Source organism: Saimiri boliviensis, chromosome 14, assembly GCF_048565385.1.
Source record: "Saimiri boliviensis isolate mSaiBol1 chromosome 14, mSaiBol1.pri, whole genome shotgun sequence".
In the NCBI taxonomy this organism is placed as follows: domain Eukaryota; kingdom Metazoa; phylum Chordata; class Mammalia; order Primates; family Cebidae; genus Saimiri; species Saimiri boliviensis.
The window spans coordinates 50121223-50142322 of record NC_133462.1 but is presented as its reverse complement, the minus strand read 5'-3'; the positions used below and the strand labels follow the sequence as shown (position 1 = coordinate 50142322).

General features: G+C 39.6%; 1 protein-coding gene across 10 annotated transcripts in view; it reads left to right on the top strand.

The window, feature by feature from the left end:
• PPP1R12B (protein phosphatase 1 regulatory subunit 12B) overlaps nucleotides 1–21100 on the top strand; it is a 256766-nt gene that overhangs the window by 149515 nt on the left and 86151 nt on the right. For all 10 annotated transcript variants that reach the window (XM_074385025.1, XM_074385023.1, XM_010348875.2 and 7 more), the window contains 5 exons: nucleotides 3033–3123; nucleotides 8095–8301; nucleotides 10931–11126; nucleotides 11215–11327; nucleotides 12954–12995. In XM_074385025.1, coding sequence (XP_074241126.1) covers nucleotides 3033–3123; nucleotides 8095–8301; nucleotides 10931–11126; nucleotides 11215–11327; nucleotides 12954–12995 — 649 coding nt within the window. The remainder of the gene's footprint in view (nucleotides 1–3032; nucleotides 3124–8094; nucleotides 8302–10930; nucleotides 11127–11214; nucleotides 11328–12953; nucleotides 12996–21100) is intronic.

The following is a 21100-nucleotide window of genomic DNA, read 5'->3' as shown; positions in this document are numbered from 1 at the left end:
ACTCTGGCCAGGCGTGGTGGCTCACGCCTATAATCCCAGCACTTTGGGAGGCTGCGGTGGGTGGATCATGAGGTCAAGAGATCGAGACCATCCTCGTCAACATGGTGAAACCCCATCTCTACTAAAAATACAAAAATGAGCTGGGCATGGTGGCGCGTGCCTGTAGTCCCAGCTACTCAGGAAGCTGAGGCAGGAGAATTGCCTGAACCCAGGAGGCGGAGGTTGCGGTGAGCCGACATCGCGCCATTACACTCCAGCCTGGGTAACAAGAGCGAAACTCTGTCTCAAAAAAAAGAAAAAAAAAAAAGGAAAAAGAAATTGAACCCTTTATTTTTTATTTTATTTTATTTTTTTTTGAGACGGAGTTTCGCTCTTGTTACCCAGGCTGGAGTGCAATGGCGCGATCTCGGCTCACCGCAACCTCCGCCTCCTGGGTTCAGGCAATTCTCCTGCCTCAGCCTCCTGAGTAGCTGGGATTATAGGCACGCACCACCATGCCCAGCTATTTTTTTTTGTATTTTTAGTAGAGACGGGGTTTCACCATGTTGACCAAGATGGTCTCGATCTCTTGACCTTGTGATCCACCCGCCTCGGCCTCCCAAAGTGCTGGGATTACAGGCTTGAGCCACCGCGCCCGGCCCCGAACCCTTTATTTAAAATTTTCCCTTAAGGCCTGGGTACAGTGGCTCACACCTATAATACCAGCACTGTGGGAAGTCAAGGTGGGAGGATTGCTTGAGCTCAGGAGTTCAAGATCAGCCCAGGCAATATAGCAAGACCTTATCTCTACTAAAAATAAAAAAAATTAGGTGTGATGGTTTGCACCTGTAGTCCCAGCTACTTGCAAGGCTGAGGTGGGAACATTGCCTGAGTCCAAGAGATCAAGGCTATAGTGAGCTATGACTGTGCCACTGTACTCCAGCCTGGGCAACAAAGTAAGACTCTGTCTCAAAAATGAAAAACAAAAATAAAAAATAAAACCTTCCCACCAGGAGCACCATAAACCCAGATGACTTGATTGGTGAACTCTTCCAATTATTTAAGGAGGAAATAACCCAAATCTTACACAAATTCTTACAGAAATAGACGGGTAGAGAATATTTGCAATTCATATAACCCGAATTCACAAAGGCGACCAGCATATTACAAGAAGGGAAAATTATAAGCCAATTTATTTCATGAACATGGTAGAAATTCTAAACTAAATAATAGTGAATATGTTTAAAAACTATATAAAAAGATGGTACATCTTGACCAAATTGAGTTTTTCCCAAGAATTCAATGTTGTTTTATCATTCAAAAATTATTTAATGTAATTCACCTTACTAATTAGAAAAAAGGAGAAAAGTGGTCATCTCAATATACAGGGAAGAATAGCATGTGATAAAGTTCAACACATACTAATGATTAAAAACAACAACCAGAAACCCTTGTAGCCTGTTTTCTATAGGAAACCTGCTTTAATTTGATGAGTGGTATCTGCATAAATCTTAACAACAAACATTACACTTAATGATAAAATACTGAAAGCATTCTCTTTAATGGCAGGGTTACAGACAATAAAAACTTACTATTATCACCGCTTTTCAGTGTGTCCTGGAGATTCTAGCCAGAGCATTAAGGCAAGAAAATAAATAAGGCCGGGCGTGGTGGCTCAAGCCTGTAATCCCAGAACTTTGGGAGGCCGAGGTGGGTGGATCATGAGGTCAAGAGATCGAGACCATCCTGGTCAACATGGTGAAACCCCATCTCTACTAAAAATACAAAAAATTAGCTGGGCATGGTGGCACGTGCCTGTAATCCCAGCTACTCAGGAGGCTGAGGCAGGAGGATTGCCTGAGCCCAGGAGGCGGAAGTTGCGGTGAGCCGAGATCGCGCCATTGCACACCAGCCTGGGTAACGAGGAAAACTCCATCTCAAAAAAAAAAAAAAAAAGAAAAGAAAAAAGAAATAAAACAGTGAAAATTGGAAAGAATAAATAAAATTCTCATTTTACAGATTACATGATTCTGTGTGAACATTTATAAACACAATAGACCTCCATTATCCATGGGAGATACATTTTTTCTTTTTGAGATGGAGTTTCATTCTTGTCACCCAGACTGGGGGGCAGTGGCATGATCTCAGCTCACTGCAACCTCTGCCTCCAGGGTTCAAGTGACTTTCCAGTCTCAGCCTCCTGAGTAGCTGGGATTACAGGTGCCTGCCACCATGCCTGGCTAATTTTTGTATTTTTAGTAGAGGTGATGTTTCGCCATGTTGGTCAGCCTGGTCTTGGACTGCTGACCTCAGGTGATCTGCCTGCCTTGGCCTCCCAAAGTGCTATAATTACAGGCATGAACCACCTCGCAATATATTTCAAGACTTCCAGTGGATGCCTGAACCTACAGATAGTACAAAACCCTGTGTAAATACTATGTTTTTTCCTACAAATACATATCTATGCTAAAGTTTAATTTATGAATTAGGCACAATAAGAGATTAACAATAATATTAATAACTAATAATAAAATAGATACCACAAAATGCCAGCATCACTATTCTTGCACTTTGGGGCCATTATTAAGTAGAATAAAGATTACTTGAACATAAGCACTGTGATAACCACAACAGTGCATGATTTGCATCTCAGGAGGGACAGAATAGAACAGCACGAAATTTGACCACACTATTCAGAACAGTGCACAATTGAAAATTTATGAATTGTGTATTGGTGAGAGTTTTCATTTAGTATTTTCAGACCACAGTTTACCATGGGCTACTAAAATCACAGAAAGCAAAACCACAGTTAAGGGGGAACTACTGTAATGACTTGGATTCTCTAATGTTTACTGATGGTTGACAGCATTTCTGTCATTTTGACTTTGCCTAGTTCATTCCTAGAGTGTAGAAATCTCTTTAGTATGTGGAAGCAGGAGTATGTGGAAGCATTTTGTCATTCCTCAAGTATATGCAGCAAAGATCAAAGTTTTTTTTGTTTGTTTTTGTTTTTGTTTTTGTTTTTTTTGGCTATTACTTTTCTTTCTCTGCAGGTCCTATCTGACTCCTGTACGGGATGAAGAAGCAGAGTCTTTACGGAAAGCACGCTCCAGACAAGCTCGGCAGACACGAAGGTCTACTCAAGTGAGTGTGGCTTTTTAAAATGTCATTTTGTCTATCTACCCTTCTGTTGGAGGTACAGTCAAAACTAAAATATCCATTTTCAACTGCTGATTTACACACACACACACACACACACACAGACACACACACACACACACACACACACACACACACACACACACACACGGCTTGGTGTGGTGACTCATGCCTGTCATTCCAGCAATTTGGGAGGCCAAGGAGTTGAGACCAGGAGGACTCATGACTTGAGGTCAGGACCAGCCTGGTCAACATGGTGAAACCCCGTGTCTCTAGTAAAAATATGAAAATTAGCCAGGCATGGTGGCAAGTGCCTGTAATCTCAGGCACTTGGGAGGATGAGGTGGGAGAATTGCTTGAACCTGTGAGGTGGAGGTTGCAGTGAGCCAAGATTGCACCACTGCCCTCCTGGACAACAGAGTGAGACTCCGTCTTGAAAAAACAAAACAAAACACACACATGAAAATGACTGCCCTATTCCAGCCACAGTCTTAAAAGTTTTCACTGTGTTGAATCTTAAACTACTTAGAATCAAATGAATTTACAGCTACATCTACCCATTCTCACCAATATTCCTCCGGGCTTAGAACAGATTTCTCTTTTCCTTCACAAGATTAATTATTCCACTTGTGCTCAAAGACCTTAAGAATCCCTATACATCCCTATATCCCACTACGTTTTAAGAATCTTTAAGGAAAAAGAGTTTAGCAATTCCTCAAAATTTTAAAGAGTTACCATTTGACTCAGCAGTTCTACTCAAGAGAAATGAAAACATATGTCCATATAAAAATTTGTGTGTAGGTGTTTATAACAGCATTCATAATAGCTAATGGAATATTACTTGGCAATAAAAAGAATGAAGTACTGCTCCATGCTACAACATGGATGAACCTTGAGAAAACATTATGCTATGTGAAAGAAGCCAGACATAAAACACTCCATATATTATGATTTCATTTATATGAAATGTCCCAAATAGGCAAATTCAAACAGACAAATTAGATGAGTGCCAGGGTTGGGGTGAAGGCTGAATGGGGAGGGACTAATAATGAGTGTGTGGTCTCTTTTTGGGGTGATGAAAATTTTATGAAATTAGATATGATAATTTTATAACTCTGTGAATAAACTAAAAACCAAGGAATTGTATACTTTCAGTTGGTGAGTTTTATGGTATATGAATTGTATTTTAATAAAGATGTTAAAAAAGAAATCCCTGAGGGAGTCATTGAAGCAGTTTAAGGGAATATGATATAGTCTACATTGTGTGTGTGTGTGTGTGTGTGTGTGTGTGTGTGTGTGTGTGTGTTAGAAAAATCACCATGCAGAGAACTGATGGGAATGGTAGGTAGAGGTGTGTTTGCCAAGCCTAGAAGCAAGAAGACTTGCTGGGAAGCTGTATTGTAGTCCCCAGATTACAAGGGTATGAAATCAAGTTGTAATGGTAATGAGAATGGAGAGAAGTCTATGAATTTGTTATTTAAAGAAGCAGAGAAAGATTAGCCCATGAAACAGAATGAAAAGAAGCAGCAAGAGAGGTGAAAAGAAAATCAGAAAATAGTAGCAGCCTGGAAGTGAGTAAAAAGTCCATTTCCAGTGGAAAGGAGAAGTTCCATAGTTGTTTTTGTTTGTTTTGTTTTGTTTTTTGAGACGGAGTTTTGCTCTTGTTGCCCAGGCTGAATTGCAACGGTGCAATCTCGGCTCACCACAACCTCCACCTCCTGGGTTGAAGCGATTCTCCTGCCTCAACCTCCCGAGTATCTGGGATTACAGGAGCCTGCCACAGTGCCCAGCTAATTTTTGTATTTTTAATAGAGATGGGGTTTCACTGTGTTGGCCAGGATGATCTCGAACTCACTACAGAGATCAAGTAGGAAATCCGATCACTGGAAATGAAACATCATATATGGCAGCAAAAACACCCTTGTTGTCTTCCTTGACTCTCCCAAAGTAGGTCATGTATTCTTCCTTTATTTTTACTTGATGATTATTTGTCTGTTTCCTCCATTAGAATGTAACCCCCATGAGGATCAAGACTGACTGTTTTTAGTTTTGTTTTATTGTGGTGAAAAATACTTAACATAAAACTTACCAGTTTTACCATTTTTAAGTTTACCGTTTAATGGCACAAAGTACATTCATACTGTTGTATAATTATCACCACCATTCATCTCTAGAGCTTTCTTCCTGTTCCCAAACTGAAACTCTGTATCTATTAAATAATTACTCCTCATTTCCCTCTGGCATCTCCCCTTCCACTTTCTATGAACTTGACTATGCGAGGAACCTCAAATAAGTAGAATCATACAGTATTTGTTCTTTTGTGTCGTATTTTACTTGGCATAGTTATGAAGGTTCATCCATATTGCAGCATGTGTCAGAGTTCCTTCCTTTTAAAGGAACTGTCAATGGACATTGGGTTGCTTCCCTTTTGGATATTTTATGCTGCTATGAGAATGGCTATACAGATATCTCCCTGAAACCCTGCTTTCAATTGTTTTGGGTATATACTGAGGAATGGAATTTGCTGGATCATATGGTAATTCAATTTTTAATTTTCTGAGGAACTGCCACACTGTTTTCCATAGCGGCTGTAATATTTTATTTCCCATCAGCAGTGCACAAGGGTTCTAATTTCTCCTCATCCTCACCAATGTTTGTTTGTTTGTTTGTTTGTTTGTTTGTTTTTATGAGATGGAGTTCCAGGGCACAATGGCATGATCTTGGCTCACTGCAACCTCTGCCTCCAGGGTTCAAGCGATTCTCCTGCCTCAGCCTGCCAAGTAGCTGGGATTATAGGTGCCCATTACCACACCTGGTTAATTATTTTTGTATTTTTGGTAGAGACGGAGTTTTACCATGTTGGCCAGGCTGGTCTCGAACTCCTGACCTCAAGTGATCTGCCCATCTTGGCCTCCCAAAGTGCTGGAATTAACAGGTGTGAGCCACCATGCCCAGTCTGTTTTTTTGATAATAACCTTCCTAATGGGTGTGAAAAGGAAGACTGACTATACTTTTGCTCATTTTTTGTACCAGCATACTATAAATAAATCAATATATACTTATTGAATAAATAAATGAGTGAGAAATCATAGGGAAAGAGAAATTGCTCTGGAATGATTTCAAGTTTGTTTATGAAGGAATGGGAAAAGATAGGAAAGTTGCTGGAGAGGGGCATAGAATTGAAGGTGGGAGAGACAGAAACATAGAAACGTTTTAGAGAAAAAGATTCAGTAGAGAGGGAGTGACAAAACTTGAATAGATCTTTGAACTCCTTGAAATGTGTACATAATTTTTTAGGAGATTTTATTAGCTTCTCAGTAGTCATCATGAGATTCTCAAGGGGACCACTGACTCCCAAAGAAAGTAAAATCTAAGCTTCTTAGCATAGCTTACAAAATGTGTCATGGCCTAGCCTCTGCCTGCTTTCCTAAAATCAGCTATCCTCATTCTCCCTCTTTCCTCCAACTTTCCCTTTGTTGCGGGCTTCATCTTTGCTAAGTTACCTACAGATTCCTAAGTCATCCATGGCCTCTCTTGTTTCTCTATCTTTGTATATGCTTCTACCTATAATTCCTTTTCTCCCTCCCCCTACACACATTCTTTTCACTCTTTAAAACTCAGCGTTAGGTTTTCCTCTTACATACTCCTGTTTTTCTGTTTTAATACTTATGTTCTCTCATTATACTTGCCTGTTTTCTTATGCCTTTTCTGGTACACTAAAAGGTTCTTGACAGTAATCATTTGATTTGTCTTTATAGTTCTAGTGCCTAAAGTTACTTAATTCTTTTTTTTTTTTTTTTTTTTTTTTTTTTTGAGAAGGAGTTTCACTCTTGTTACCCAGGCTGGAGTGCAATGGCGTGATCTCAGCTCACCGCAACCTCCGTCTCCTGGGTTCAGGCAATTCTCCTGCCTCAGCCTCCTGAGTAGCTGGGATTACAGGCACGCGCCACCATGCCCAGCTAATTTTTTGTATTTTTAATAGAGACGGGATTTCATCATATTGACCAGGATGGTCTCGATCGCTTGACCTTATGATCCACCCGCCTCGGCCTCCCAAAGTCCTGGGATTACAGGTGTGAGCCACTGCGCCCGGCACTTAATTCTTTATTAACAGAATGATTGAGTGAATGAATGAATAGTAAAAAAGCAGGGGGTGGGAGGGGAAGCAGATTGTGGTACAGTACCTGATCAACTACCTTCTAGCTTTAGAGCTTTCTTCTTCTGAGGACTCATGCATATAACTACTTGAGTTGGAATCAGCTAACACTCTTTCTAAACTCCTTTTCTCCCTTCTGTAGTTGTGTCTTCATTTGCCTTTCTTCTCTCTTGCTGCTCCTATGACCCTGGTGGGGGGAACATTAATTGTTGGAATATCCCTATATGATTCCTAGAGTTACTTGGGAATTGATGTTAGAGAAAAGCTAGTCTTGTCAGGAAATGGGTGTATTAAAAAAAAAAAAAAGCTAGTGTAAGAGTTTTAAGAGGTTTTGTTGTTGTTATTCTAGTCTAGCTCTGAATTTTCATCTTGTTGAACCAGGTTTTTCTTTTTTTAAGTAAATTTTTTTTCCCCAGTATCTGCTGTTTAGAGAATCTCTGTTGGTAACCAGTTGATCTTGGGAGGGTAGGGACCTTTCAAGTAAAGATACTGAGAACTATTTGGTATGGAAAAAGTACATCTATAACAGGCAGACATCAATGTTGACCTATTTTCTGGAGATCAAACCAGAAAAACCAAAGTATTACATTCAAATGTACCTAGACTCAGGCCTGGGTTCTTTGTACACTGAGGTGCTTATTTTAAGCATACATTGCTTGAAATGGCCTCGTTATCCATTTTGGGGGCTTCATTTTGGGATCTGATAACTATTTGATCTTTTTGGGAATACTCCTGCTCAATCATCAAGAGTTAGTCCATGGTTGGTATGAAACAGCCCTGATCTTGTGGTATTTTCCCAGGGTGTCACCCTAACAGATCTTCAAGAAGCAGAAAGGACTTTCAGCCGGTCGAGGGCAGAGAGGAAAGCTCAGGAGCAGCCTTGTGAGAAGCCCACAGACACTGAAGGGGGGCTTGAGGGGAGCCCTGAGAAGCATGAGCCCTCAGCAGTCCCAGCAACGGAAGCTGGGGAGGGCCAGCAGCCCTGGGGCAGGAGTCTGGATGAAGAGGTGAGCTCATTTTTGCTGGCACGTACTGTGATAAAAGCAGGGTAATTAGTCTGGGAAGTATCTTCTTCACTGATAGCTCAAAGGCTATGTTCTGCCTTGCAGTGGAAACTCACTCCATATGCCTGTCTTTAGTTGGCAAACCTGTGTGACAAAAATTTAGAGGATGTCAGTCCTTAAATGATCATTTTTTTCTTCTGAGAGTTCACTGATGCTTTTGAGTAAATGTCCTATTCTAAAAAGAGAAGTCATAGTATAACAAAATGCAGATAAAAATATAAGCCTGTATTGAATGTTTACTTTACTCAATACATGCTTACTTTATGCCAGGCACTATTTTAAGTTCTTCATATGTATTAATTCATTTAATTCTCATAACAACCCTCTGAGGTAAACATTACTATTTCTATTTTATATGTGAGGAAACTGAATCACAGAGGTTAAGGACATTTAAGCCCAACATTTCACACAGCTAAGAAGGGGTTAAGCCAGAGTTTGAACATAGGCAGTCTGACTTGCTCTCTTAACCACTAGTGTATTGTTTTTCAAACTCTTGCAAACCTAAGGGCTTACAAAGCACTCGTGGATGTCACTATTGGGAGGGACATTTTGATTTATGTTTCATTGCTCTAGTGGAGTTGGTAATCAAAGATTTAAGTTTATATTTAGGGTGAACATAACTCCTGGTTTACTTAAGGTGGTTCCAAGTATAACTGTTGTCTTTGTGTAATTATCATTACCACTCCTTTGCACTCTCAAAAGTTTGAGCTGATAAATGTTATGGTCACTGTGGTTATAGAAGAAAGGAATCTCCTTCTTGCTTTGACTCTGAATGGCTAGATTCCATAAACTGAAGTTCTATTTTGTATTTTGTTTATTTTATATGCTACTATTTATTGAGCACCTATTACCAGGTATTCTTCTCAGCACCTAATGCACATTTTCTTATTTAATCCTCATAATCCTCTCTGAAGAAGGTGTTATCTCTGTTTTATAGATGAGGATGTTATGGCTCAGAAAAGCTAAGTATCTTATTCAAGGTCACACAGCTAGTAAGTGCTGAAGCTAGAATTTGAACAAAGATCTGTCGGACTCCAAGTTTACTACATTTTATTGTATCTGTCTTTATAAATCACAAAAATTTGTACAATCGCTATGCCATAAATTTATAGTAAGAATTTATCTCTCTCTGAGTCTTCCATAAACCAAGTTAAGGCTTATTGTTAGGCTCTATCTGTCCTAACTCTCAGGAAAGAAACAAAAACAAAAACACTACAAAATGAACATGGAAACTTTAGAAAGCCTAGTTATGGCAAGCTGGTAGAGTGTTCAGAACTTGGTAGGATACTCACATTTGTTTTCCGTTCTCAGACAATTCCTACATTTTGCTGCTTCATGCTCCTGAGCTTTTTATTACCCTACATAAACCTTGCCTTTCAGCACTCTATCTTAAAAAAGGCCATCATTCTTATTTTCATTCCAAGATCAAAGGAATTTTTATTTACATGGTTAACGCTATCTAGTACCCTTTGGTCAATTTATGAATAATTTACTTGGACTGCTCTCAACATGACGGGATTCTCAGAGTAGGAGTCCAGCAGCTGGGTTTTGCTGTCTAGTTCATTTATTGAGTGCCTATTACCAGGTACTCAATATTGATCATCATCTACTCATAAGCCTCTCAATATGAAAAAAAAAACTGTTGAGAACCAGCCCAACCCCGTACGTGGGTGCCCTTAGTCGCGGCAGTGATGAGGGATTGAGAAAAGGAAATAAAGACAGAGACACAAGAGTAGAATTTACAGCATGGGTCCAGGGGACCAACGCAAGAGTGGAAAACGCATTGGCCGCGAGCTCTGGGCTCCAAACAGTTTTATTATGTGTATAATCTCATTGATCTTATGGGCGTGGAAGGGGAGGGTAAAGGAGTAGGTAAGAGCTGGGTGGAGAGCACTTGAGATCCTTCTAAGACATGCTGAACTAGTGCTCTGAGCATTTAACAGCATTTGAAATCCTTCTAAGACATGCTAAACTAGTACTCTGAGTTTATCACAGATTGTCATCAGGGTGCGGCTGCATCAGCAGTATAGCAGATGAGGAACTACCCAGTCTGACCACACCCAGTGCAACAAGGGGCTTTTATCTACTGAGCATTGAGGACATAGAGCAATTAAAATCCTGAGGTGTTCCATGATCTCTGCGCTGCAAGGCTTTTCTCCTCCTTGCCAGCTCCCATCTGCAAAGACCCTCCCGGATCTTGTGAGCGCAGGTCGCCTCCCTTCTCAGAGATCTTTGCATAAGCCCTCTTTATGAGGCTCTTATACAGTTTCCATGTTGAGAAGGCATTTGTGAGACCAGAGCAGCATTCCTTGCTCTGCAACCACCCTGAGGTGTTCCCTGGTATTACCGCGCTCTTGGATGGTCTTTACCTTAGGCCTTCTGTTGCCACTTGATTTCTAATTAACTGCATCAATGATGTAGTTTAGTTCAGTGTATAAACTTCAGTGTGCTCTGAGTCAAGCAAGCTTACAGTTGTTTAGCTGGAATCAACATAGGTCTCTCCCTGGCCATCTCTACCCACAAAAACATTTTGGACTTGACTTCTAATATCTTGTGTGTGGATTATTTCCAGCCTATCTGTCGTCGCCTGAGGTGTCCAACTCAGCCAGACAAACCCACCACGCCAACATCTCCTTCTACATCAAGACCCTCACTCTACACCAGTTCCAGTTCCCACCTGCTACGGACAAATAGATTCTCAGACCCTGATTCTGAGAGTTCAAAGACTACCACAAACACTACAACTGCAAAGGAAATGGACAAAAATGGTATGTGGAGCTTCAAAAGACACAGGCCCCTCCACAGTGCACATCCCCCAGATTCTTAAAGTCCATACTTTATTTTATCTCTGGCCAGAGAATGAAGAAGCAGATTTGGATGAGCAGTCCTCTAAGAGGCTGTCCATCCGAGAGAGGAGGCGGCCCAAGGAACGGCGAAGAGGCACAGGCATCAATTTCTGGACAAAGGATGTAAGTGGATTGGTCTGTGCTGAGGCATATCATATTACTCTTGGCCACCATCCTTTCATTTGAGTTTAAAATAAAGAGTCCTGCATGGTGCCATGAATTCTGCAGATTCTCAGGAAGTATTACTGAGGAAAAGAGAAGAGAGATCTAACTAGTATGGGACTCATTTGTATGTTCCTGCTAGATTCCTGATATCTAATACAGTGATAAGCACATGTAAGCACATGGTGGGCACTCAGTAAATTGGCAAATAATTTAAAAACTGGAAATATACAACAGCCATATAAACCAATTTAACAAGTGAATAAGCTTGTCAAGTTTTAGTAGTCCTTCCTAATATTCCCTGAATGTCATGTAGTGAAGTCAACAATATCTTAGTGCCACATATGAGCAGAGATTCTAACTAAATATTGTAGGAGTGCTACAAGAATTTCAAGGAACTTAAAATCTCTCAGTAATACAAGTTCACTTAGATTTACTCTTTTGGAGAAAAAAAGGAACAAATAACATAAAATAGATTAACTCTGGCTTTAAAATAAAGACAGATATGCCAATGCTTACTAACTACAAATACACATTCAGTATTTTTTTTTTTTTTTTTTTTTTTTGAGACGGAGTTTCGCTCTTGTTACCCAGGCTGGAGTGCAATGGCACGATCTCGGCTCACCGCAACCTCCGCCTCCCGGGTTCAGGCAATTCTCCTGCCTCAGCCTCCCGAGTAGCTGGGATTATAGGCATGCGCCACCATGCCCAGCTAATTTTTTGTATTTTTAGTAGAGACGGGGTTTCACCATGTTGACCAGGTTGGTCTCGATCTCTCGACCTTGTGATCCACCCGCCTCGGCCTCCCAAAGTGCTGGGATTACAGGCTTGAGCCACCGCGCCCGGCCCAGTATTTTATTTTTTAAATTTTGTAAAATATTATTTCCAAGCTGGACACCATTAACATTCAGTAGTTTAATTCATCCTCTTCTATATCTTGTTCTGTACCCTTCTCATTCAACCTTGTTATTGGCATTTTAAAGAACAAGTGACCAATAACTTGGAAAAGAGCACCCTGCTTACCAGTAACTCATTTGAAAATTGGACATACTTACTCAGTGAGGCAAGAAATTAGACAGTAATAGTCATCTATTAGAGATTATTTTTTAGAGGCTAGGCGCGGTGGCTCATGCTTGTAATCCTAGCACTTTGGGAGGCTGAGGTGGGTGGATCACCTGAGGTCAGGAGTTCAAAACCAGCCTGGCCATCATGGTGAAACCCCATCTTAAAAAAAAAGAAAGAAAAAGAAAAAAAGAAATTATTTTTTAGAAAAAAGTACTTCATTGTTATAAGACAGATTAAACTGATAAGTTTTGACAAAGATAATAATTAAGTCTATCTGTCTTAAAGATATCCCTTTTCCAGCTGTAGTCAATTTAACTTTTTAGACTACAGGTGACAGAAATTTCTAAGTTGCCTGTCTGTGATGGCTGTGAAAAGTAGCAGTAACAGAGCATCACTTGGCAGTCAATTCTCATTGCCCATGTTTGAAATGCCAGGATGCATAATTGATGGAATCTGACCTTGTTGCTTTCAAGGATGTCTGTGACGATGAGCCTCTTGATTTTCTTCTGTTTTCTTTTACAGGAGGATGAAACTGATGTCTCCGAAGAGGTCAAAGCAGCATGGGTAAGTGACAACCTAGTGAGGCATGTCTCTTGAGAGCACAGTCTTGCTCTTGTAAGTAATTTTAATAGAAGAAAGGGCAAGACTTTAAGAAGATTTTAGCTGAGAGGGAGATTGGAGATAGACATTCCTCTAAAAGGTGCGGCAGGTGTTAGTCTGTGGTACTGTTTTATCGTGTGGTGTAACAATGCCCATGTCCTTGAACCAGTTTCCTACATTTTTCTATGACTGCTGCCAATCTTTCACATTGTTATAGGATCCGTCATTTTCTCTCTTGTGAGTATGTTATTGTATTATGTGAAGTACTTTGAAATATTTGAATTAAAAGTGAAGAGTGATACCAGTTCCTTTTTGATCTACACTAATAGAGAAGAACATAAATGTGGAGAATGTAAAACATTAGACGGTCCCAGAGTCATTTATATTTGACTTTGAAATAAGATTAAACATCTGGCATCTTATATAACTCTGACCCTTTAAGGCCTGACATCCAACTCTTCCCTGCAGTGAAAGGCCTAAGTTCAGCTTTTCTGAAGATACTCCAGGCTCCTATAAACCACTCAGACACGATTAGTGGTGGTGTTCTTTTTGGTACTGTTTTCCAAGAAGGAAGGAATTTGGTTTTAACTAAATTAATTGAAATCATGTGCTTTTCTATTAAAATTATGTAAAAAGGTGACCTTTTTGTATCCTACAAGTTATTATAAGTATGTTCTCAGAGTATATTTAATAACCTGTAGTGAAAATTAACAACTAACTTTTAGTAGAGAAGATATAAATATTATAATGTCATTGACTTGCCTATATTTTAGTCTAGATCCAAAACAGACAATAGCAGGCTTCCAAAAAGCAGTGTCTGTAATGACTAATGGTGACATAGGTGAGAATTGGCTGCTCTTGGTTGAAGCTGGGGCTACTTAATAAAGACAAGCTGTGTGGTGTGGAAATAGTATATACGTTTCTTGGAGCAAGAGTGTGTGCATGTGTGTATGTGTATAAATAACAGCAACTCTTAGTTTCTTCAAGGGGCTTGGAAAGGCTTTTGAAGATAAGAGTGAATATAGGAATGTTCCTTTGGGGAATTATTACTCAGAGAATATATAACTCAGGAAATATAACTCAGAGGATCTGAGTTATAGATTATAGAGCACTGAAATGGAACATTATCCGTACAGAATTACATAGGACATTTAAATCCAGGGAATTGCAGAAAGGAAGGATTTGTTGTCATAAGAATGACAATTTTGCCAATGAAAATTCTGTTCTCTACTCTTCTAAACTTCTTGGCACTAGAAAATCCTAGGCTAGAGGGTACCAAGTAAGGAAAATTAAGATGATCTTGATGTAGTAATTCCTAGAGAATTTTAATTTAGGACTGTTGACTTAAAATTATGAGGAAAAGCAGAGACTGTTGCAGTTTCATGTGAAAGACATTGTCAGACAAAAAAATACTCGTCCAATTGCCTAAGGTATCTTATTAGTTTTTACCATGTATCAAGAAAACAACAATGTGAATCAAAAAGAGTAAACAGCTCATTATCTCTGGACTGGTAACTTTGAATTTATGCAGGTAAGCTGGGGTTGCTATAAGAAGTATATTCCAGGTGCCAATCTCCAGCCTCACCAATGGTGCAGAAAGAAAGGCTGATGATGAATCAGCATAGGATAAGGCATCCTTTTTGTAAAAGTCTTATATTTTCTTGTTTCATTTATTTCAGTGAAATTCTTAACTGTTTTTCTCCCTTGAGCACTCTTTCCTAATGCTAGCAGGCATGATGCCATTATCCATATGGGCCTACAGAGCAACATGCCTGGTCATGGACCAATGTAAATTGCTGCACTTCTACTTCAAGACAATCTAGTAGTATCTTAATGACCATCTTTCTACCCCATTTCCATTTTCATCCATCAGGCAGTAAAGTTGACTCAGCTCTGCAACAACAAATGAGCCAGTCAAAGCAGGGGGCATTCTATTGAAATGGTACTGTTAGCTAATCAGCATGGAAGTAGTTGAGAAGCCAGGGCAGTTCTTTCCTTTCTTGGTTTTTAGTTCAATAAAACTGTATCTGCTATTGAGGTCTTGTTGGCTTCCTTCTCTTCCCTAGCCCACTTTTTAAGGGTGATAGTATCTATTATTTTTTAAATTATCTCTTCCCAAGACTCTAATATCTTGTTTAACTGAAATATAATTTACAATTAATGCATAGATTTTAAATATACTGTTTGCTGAGTATGTACCAGTATAACTACTACCCAAATCAAGATATAGAACTTTTCTATCACCTTAAAACATTTCATCATTAACGCTCAAGAATAAGCAATACTAATTCATGGTGATAGAAATCAGAAGAGGGCTTGCCTCTCAGGACAGGGAATTGAATGGAAAAGATAGAAATCGTCCAGCAATAATATTTAACTTTTTTTTTTTTTGAGACAGGGTCTTGCTCTGTTGCCCAGCCTGGAGTGCAGTGGTGCAGTCATTGTTCACTGTGGCGTCAACCTCCTAAGCTCAAGTGATCCTTCTATCTCATCATCCCAAGTAGCTGGGTCTACAGGCACAAGCCACCATGCCCAGCTAATTTTTGGAGTTTTTCTAGGGATGGGGTTTCGCCATGTTGTCCAGGCTGGTTTCGAACTACTGGGCTCAAACAATCCTCTTGCCTGAGCCTCCCAAAATGTTGGGATTATAGGCATGAACCACAGTGCCCAGCCAATAATATTTAATTTTAATGGTAGAAAGGAAACTTCAATGCTTATTTTATCTCATGCTTCCAGTCAGAGTTAGAGCTAAATGATTCAAAATATCTATGGGTTTTCCCCCCTCTTCTTAAAGATTTCAAAAGAAGATTGATACCTCACTTATATAACAGTAAAAACTGTGTGGTTTAGAAGACCTTTCTATTGTTTAAACTAAATTTCTGTTGACATCATTGAAGTTCATTTCCTTTTTTATATATCAAGAAAAATGTAACCAACATTTATATACAGATAAGATTTATGGCCAGGAATGACCATAATGTTTGCTATCAAGAGAATATTTGATCAGGGAAATGAAAATCAAAACCACACTGAAATAGCTCATTTCATCTGTTAGAATAGCTATTATCAAAAAGACAAAAAAAAAAAAAAAACAAAAGCTGATGAGGATGTAAAGAAAAAGACACTCTTAATACACTGTTGGTGGGAATATAAATAAGTGTAGCCATTGTGGCAAACAGTATGGAGGCTCCTCAAAAACTAAAAATAGAACTACCATATGATTCAGCAGTTCCACTACTGGGTATTTATCCAGAAGAAAGGAAAACTGCTCCCTGGTGGTCTAGTGGTTAGGATTCAGTGCTCTCTCTCTCTCGTGCGCGCGCGCTCTCTCTCTCTCTCTCTCTTTCTCTCTCTCAAAGAAATATCTGCACCCCTATGTTTATTGCAGCACTATTCACAATATCCAGGATATGGAATCAACCTAAGTGTCCATTAACAGATGAATAGATAAATGTGGTAATATGTACATGGTGGAATACTATTTAGCATTAAAAAGAATGAAATTATGTCATTTACAGCAATATTAATGCTCCTGGAAGCCATTATGTTAGGTGAAATAAGTCAGTCACAGAAAAATAAATACCACATGTTCTCACTCGTATGTAGGATCTTAAAAAGTTGAGCTCATAGAAGTAGACAATAGAATTGTGGTTACTGGAGTCTGGAAAAGGGGGATAGTGAGAGTTTGGTTAACAGATATAAGATTACAGGTAGGAGGGATAAGTTCTAGTGTTCTGTAGCACTGAAGGGTGAATATAGTTAATGATGATTTATTGTATATTTTCATATAGCTGGAAGAGAGGATTTTGAATGTTCTCAACATAAATTATTTTTGGTGATAGATATGCTGATTACCTTGATTTGATCATTACATATTGCATATATGTATTGAAATATCACTTTGTACCACATAAATATGTACTACTATAATGTGTCAACTTAAAATTTTTAAAGAGAGAGTGATAGACTAGTCATGCATTGCTCTGCTAAGGACAGCAAGGAGCATGCTTAGAAGGCTGGGGACCCTGCTTAAGCCCAACATAGTACATAGTTTTATTCCAAACCCATCCCCATTGGTAAATCCATGAACCAGTGAAACTAACAGTGAATATATAAAATTGACATCTTAGCACCTCCTTGAAAGTTGTGTTTAAAAATAATTCTTTTTTATTTATCCACATTAGGTATAGGACAGATAGTCTCTGAGAATCTTAATAGATCTTTTGTCTTTCTAAATGAAAAAGAAACTTAATCTGCATTTTAATTTGAGGACTAGGATTATTCTAATTCTATCTGAAAATGCTTTTATGTTCAGGAGTGTGTTTGCTGTTTTCTTTACTATAGTAGTAATCACACAGAATGTTTGCCCTGGAGCGAACAAGCATAGGTACATCACAGAAGGTAATGACCATTTGGATTGTTTCCATCTTTTTTTACCTGCGTCTTTGGCCTGCATTCCATTTTCTTTACATTGAGTTTTATCTATTGCTTTCTTACTATTTTCCCTGTTTTCTCTGGAGCTGTTTTCCAAGCCAATCCTGTTATATAATTGAATTTATCACTAGAGGGCACAAGTGTTCAACAGAAAAGATGTTGGTGAACAGGCAGAATGGTGCCCTAAAAAAGCTGAGCAGAAGACAAACTGCTTTTGTTTTAAAGGAATTGTTGAAGGACTCAGTTCGATGCAGTAAAGGTATTTACCTCTCAGCTTCTGCTATCATAGGATTGGAGGATAATCTAGAGATATTTGGGGTTAGGAACCTCATTTTACATTTAAGAAAACTGAGGCCCAGAGAAATTAAGAATTTGGGAATATGACATCTCTGCTAGGTGAGCAACCTGTACCTTTTTTCAGGGAACCTCTTTGTTTGACTGTAGTGAAGCAAACCTGAAATTAGGGTTTACATCCTTTTCTATTCTCTATTAATCCATTTGGTTTTTTTACTCAGCAGGTTACATATTTGAATTGACTTGCTAGTAGCATCTCACCTCCTTGAGTGAAGGAATGTCTTCTTGAAAGACAACTTAAAAACCTACTCAGAGTATCAAGATTGAGTGGGTAGAGCATCAGCATTCTTCTGCTGTCCTTGATATAGGTGGGTAGTTATGTATGTCAGGAAGTAAGACTTTTCATAATTTTATTTTCTCCTAGAATCTCTGTCACTTTTAGATAAATCAGGTGGTACTCAATCTGAACAAAATCACTGAAACCTTACCCTCAAAGTTAGCAATGTAGCTGTCCCCATCCAGAATGCAGTCAGTAGGTCTGGATTACTAGTCATCCCTCAAAACTTATCAGTAAAGGAGATACTATTTAAAAATTACTAAATCATAGATATCAAGCTTTCTACCTTAGATAACTGGGGGTATGCTGGTGGAGAGATCTGCTGGTAAAAGTGTTCTAAAAGAGGTAAGCAATTAAATGCAAGGTTTTCAAACTAAATGAAAGAACACAATTAGAATTTGCTAGCAGAGCTGAGTTTTGAACTTTTACAGAAAATAAATGCCCTAGAAATGTACCAAAGCCACTAAATACATTTTTCATTTTATCCTGCCTTCAATTTTTTTTTTTTTTTCTTTTTGAGACGGAGTTTTGCTCTTGTTACCCAGGCTGGAGTGCAATGGCGCGATCTCGGCTCACCGCAACCTCCGCCTCCTGGGTTCAGGCAATTCTCCTGCCTCAGCCTCCTGAGTAGCTGGGATTACAGGCATGTGCCACCATGCCCAGCTACTTTTTTGTATTTTTAGTAGAGACTGGGTTTCACCATGTTGACCAGGATGGTCTCGATCTCTTGACCTTGTGAGCCACCCGCCTCGGCCTCCCAAAGTGCTGGGATTACAGGCTTGAGCCACCGCGCCCGGCCGATTTTTTTTTTTTTTTTTAAGACATTTTCGCTCTGTCACCCAGGCTGGAGTGCAGTGGCATGGTCTCAGCCCACTGCAGCCTCCACCTGCTGGGTTCAAGCGATTCTTCTCCTGCTTCAGCCTCCTGAGCAGCTGGGACTACAGGCACATGCCACCATGCCCAGCTAATTTTTGTATTTTTAGTGGAGACAGGGTTTCACCATGTTGGCCAGGATGGTCTCCATCTCCTGACCTGGTGTTCTTTCCGCCCACCTCAACCTCCCAAAGTGCTGGGATTACAGGTGTGAGCCACTGCACCCGGCCTGCCTTTGCTTTTATAAGCATCTTCTCATTTATTTATTCAGTAAGTGCTCCTAAGTGCCTATTATGATCAAGTACTTGTCTAGATTCTCGGATGCAACAATGAACACAAAGCCCTGCTTTTATGGAATTTACATTCTAGTTGGGGAGACAGACGATAAATAAATATGTAAAGTAAATAGGGCCAGGCACAGTGGCTCACCCCTGTAATCCCGGCACTTTGAGAGCCAAGGCAGGTGGATCATGAGGTCAGGAGTACCAGATCAGCCTGACCAAGATGGTGAAACCCCATCTCTACTAACAAAAATGCAAAAATTAGTTGGGCGTGGTGGTGCACGCCTGTAATCCCAGTTACCCGGGAGACGGAGGTTACAGTGAGCCAAGATTGTGCCACTGCATTCCACCCTGGGCAACAGAGCGAGACTCCATCTCAAAAAAAAAAAAAAAAAAAAAAAAAAGAGTAAAGTAAATATTATGTTAAAAGGTGATATATGCTATGGAAAAACCACATAGAGTAGGCTAAGGAGAAATTAGAAGTGCCAACATGGAAGGAAGTTGACATTAAAAGTAGGGAGGTCAGGATAAGCTTTACTGAGAAAATGTGATTTAAGCGTAGACTTAAAAGAAGCAAGGTGGGAAACCATGTGGACAATGGGGGTAGAGTGTTATGGGCAGAGGGAACAGCATTTGCAAATACCCTAAGACAGGTGTCTGGCATGCTTGTAGACAGGTTAAAATAAATCAGTGTGGCTTAAGTGGAATGTGCAAAAAGGCCAAATGACATAAACTGATAAGTTATTATAAGGTAAGTTATTATAAGAACTTTGGCTTTTGTAGTTTTGAGCAGAAGAGTGACATGATTATATATATATATATATATATATATATATATATATATATTTTTTTTTTTTTTTTGTGAGACGGAGTTTCGCTCTTGTTACCCAGGCTGGAGTGCAATGGCGCGATCTCGGCTCACTGCAACCTCCGCCTCCTGGGTTCAGGCAGTTCTCCTGCCTCAACCTCCTGAGTAGCTGGGATAACAGGCACGCGCCACCATGCCCAGCTAATGTTTTGTATTTTTTTTTAGTAGAGACGGGGTTTCACCATATTGACCAGGATGGTGTTGATCTCTTGACCTTGTGATCCACCCACCTCGGCCTCCCAAAGTGCTGGGATTACAGGCTTGAGCCACCACGCCTGGCCTATTATACTTATTTTAAAGAGTCACTGCCTATTGTTTTGGAGAAAGTACTCTGAGAGGACATTAGTGGAAGCAAGGACATCAGTTAGGAGGCCATTATAATACAACAATCCAGGGGAAAACTGATGGTGGTTTGTACCAGGATAATAGCAGGCAGTAAAGATGCTGAGAAGTTGTCGTATTCAGAATATATTTTGAAGTTAGAACCAATGCGATTTGCTGTTTTCTTGGATAAAACAGAAGGTAAAGGTTGATACTAAGACTTTTTAGCTAAGGCAACTGAAAACATGGAATTTTATTAACTGAGATGGAGAATACTACAGGAAGAGTAGATTTGGTGGGGGAAAAGTAGGCATTTGGTATGGTTTTAGAATTATTAATCTAATAGATCTGATTGACATATTTCCACATGGAAATGTCAAGAGGATAGTTAGTTGTAGAAATCTGGAATTCAGGTTTAAGGGCCAGGCTGGAACTAAATCTTGGATATCAGTAAACCTATAGATGAGATTGAATGTGACCAAGAGAATGAATGTAGACAGAGAAGAAGCCCAAAGACAGAGCCCTGGAGCACTCTGAAATTCAAAGTGAGGAGAAGGGAAGAATCAGCAAAGGAAACTGGGCAATCCTAGCACTTGACCCTGACAATATGGGTGCAGTTTCCCCCTTTTCTCAAAACAAAATCAAACAAAACACATGGAAC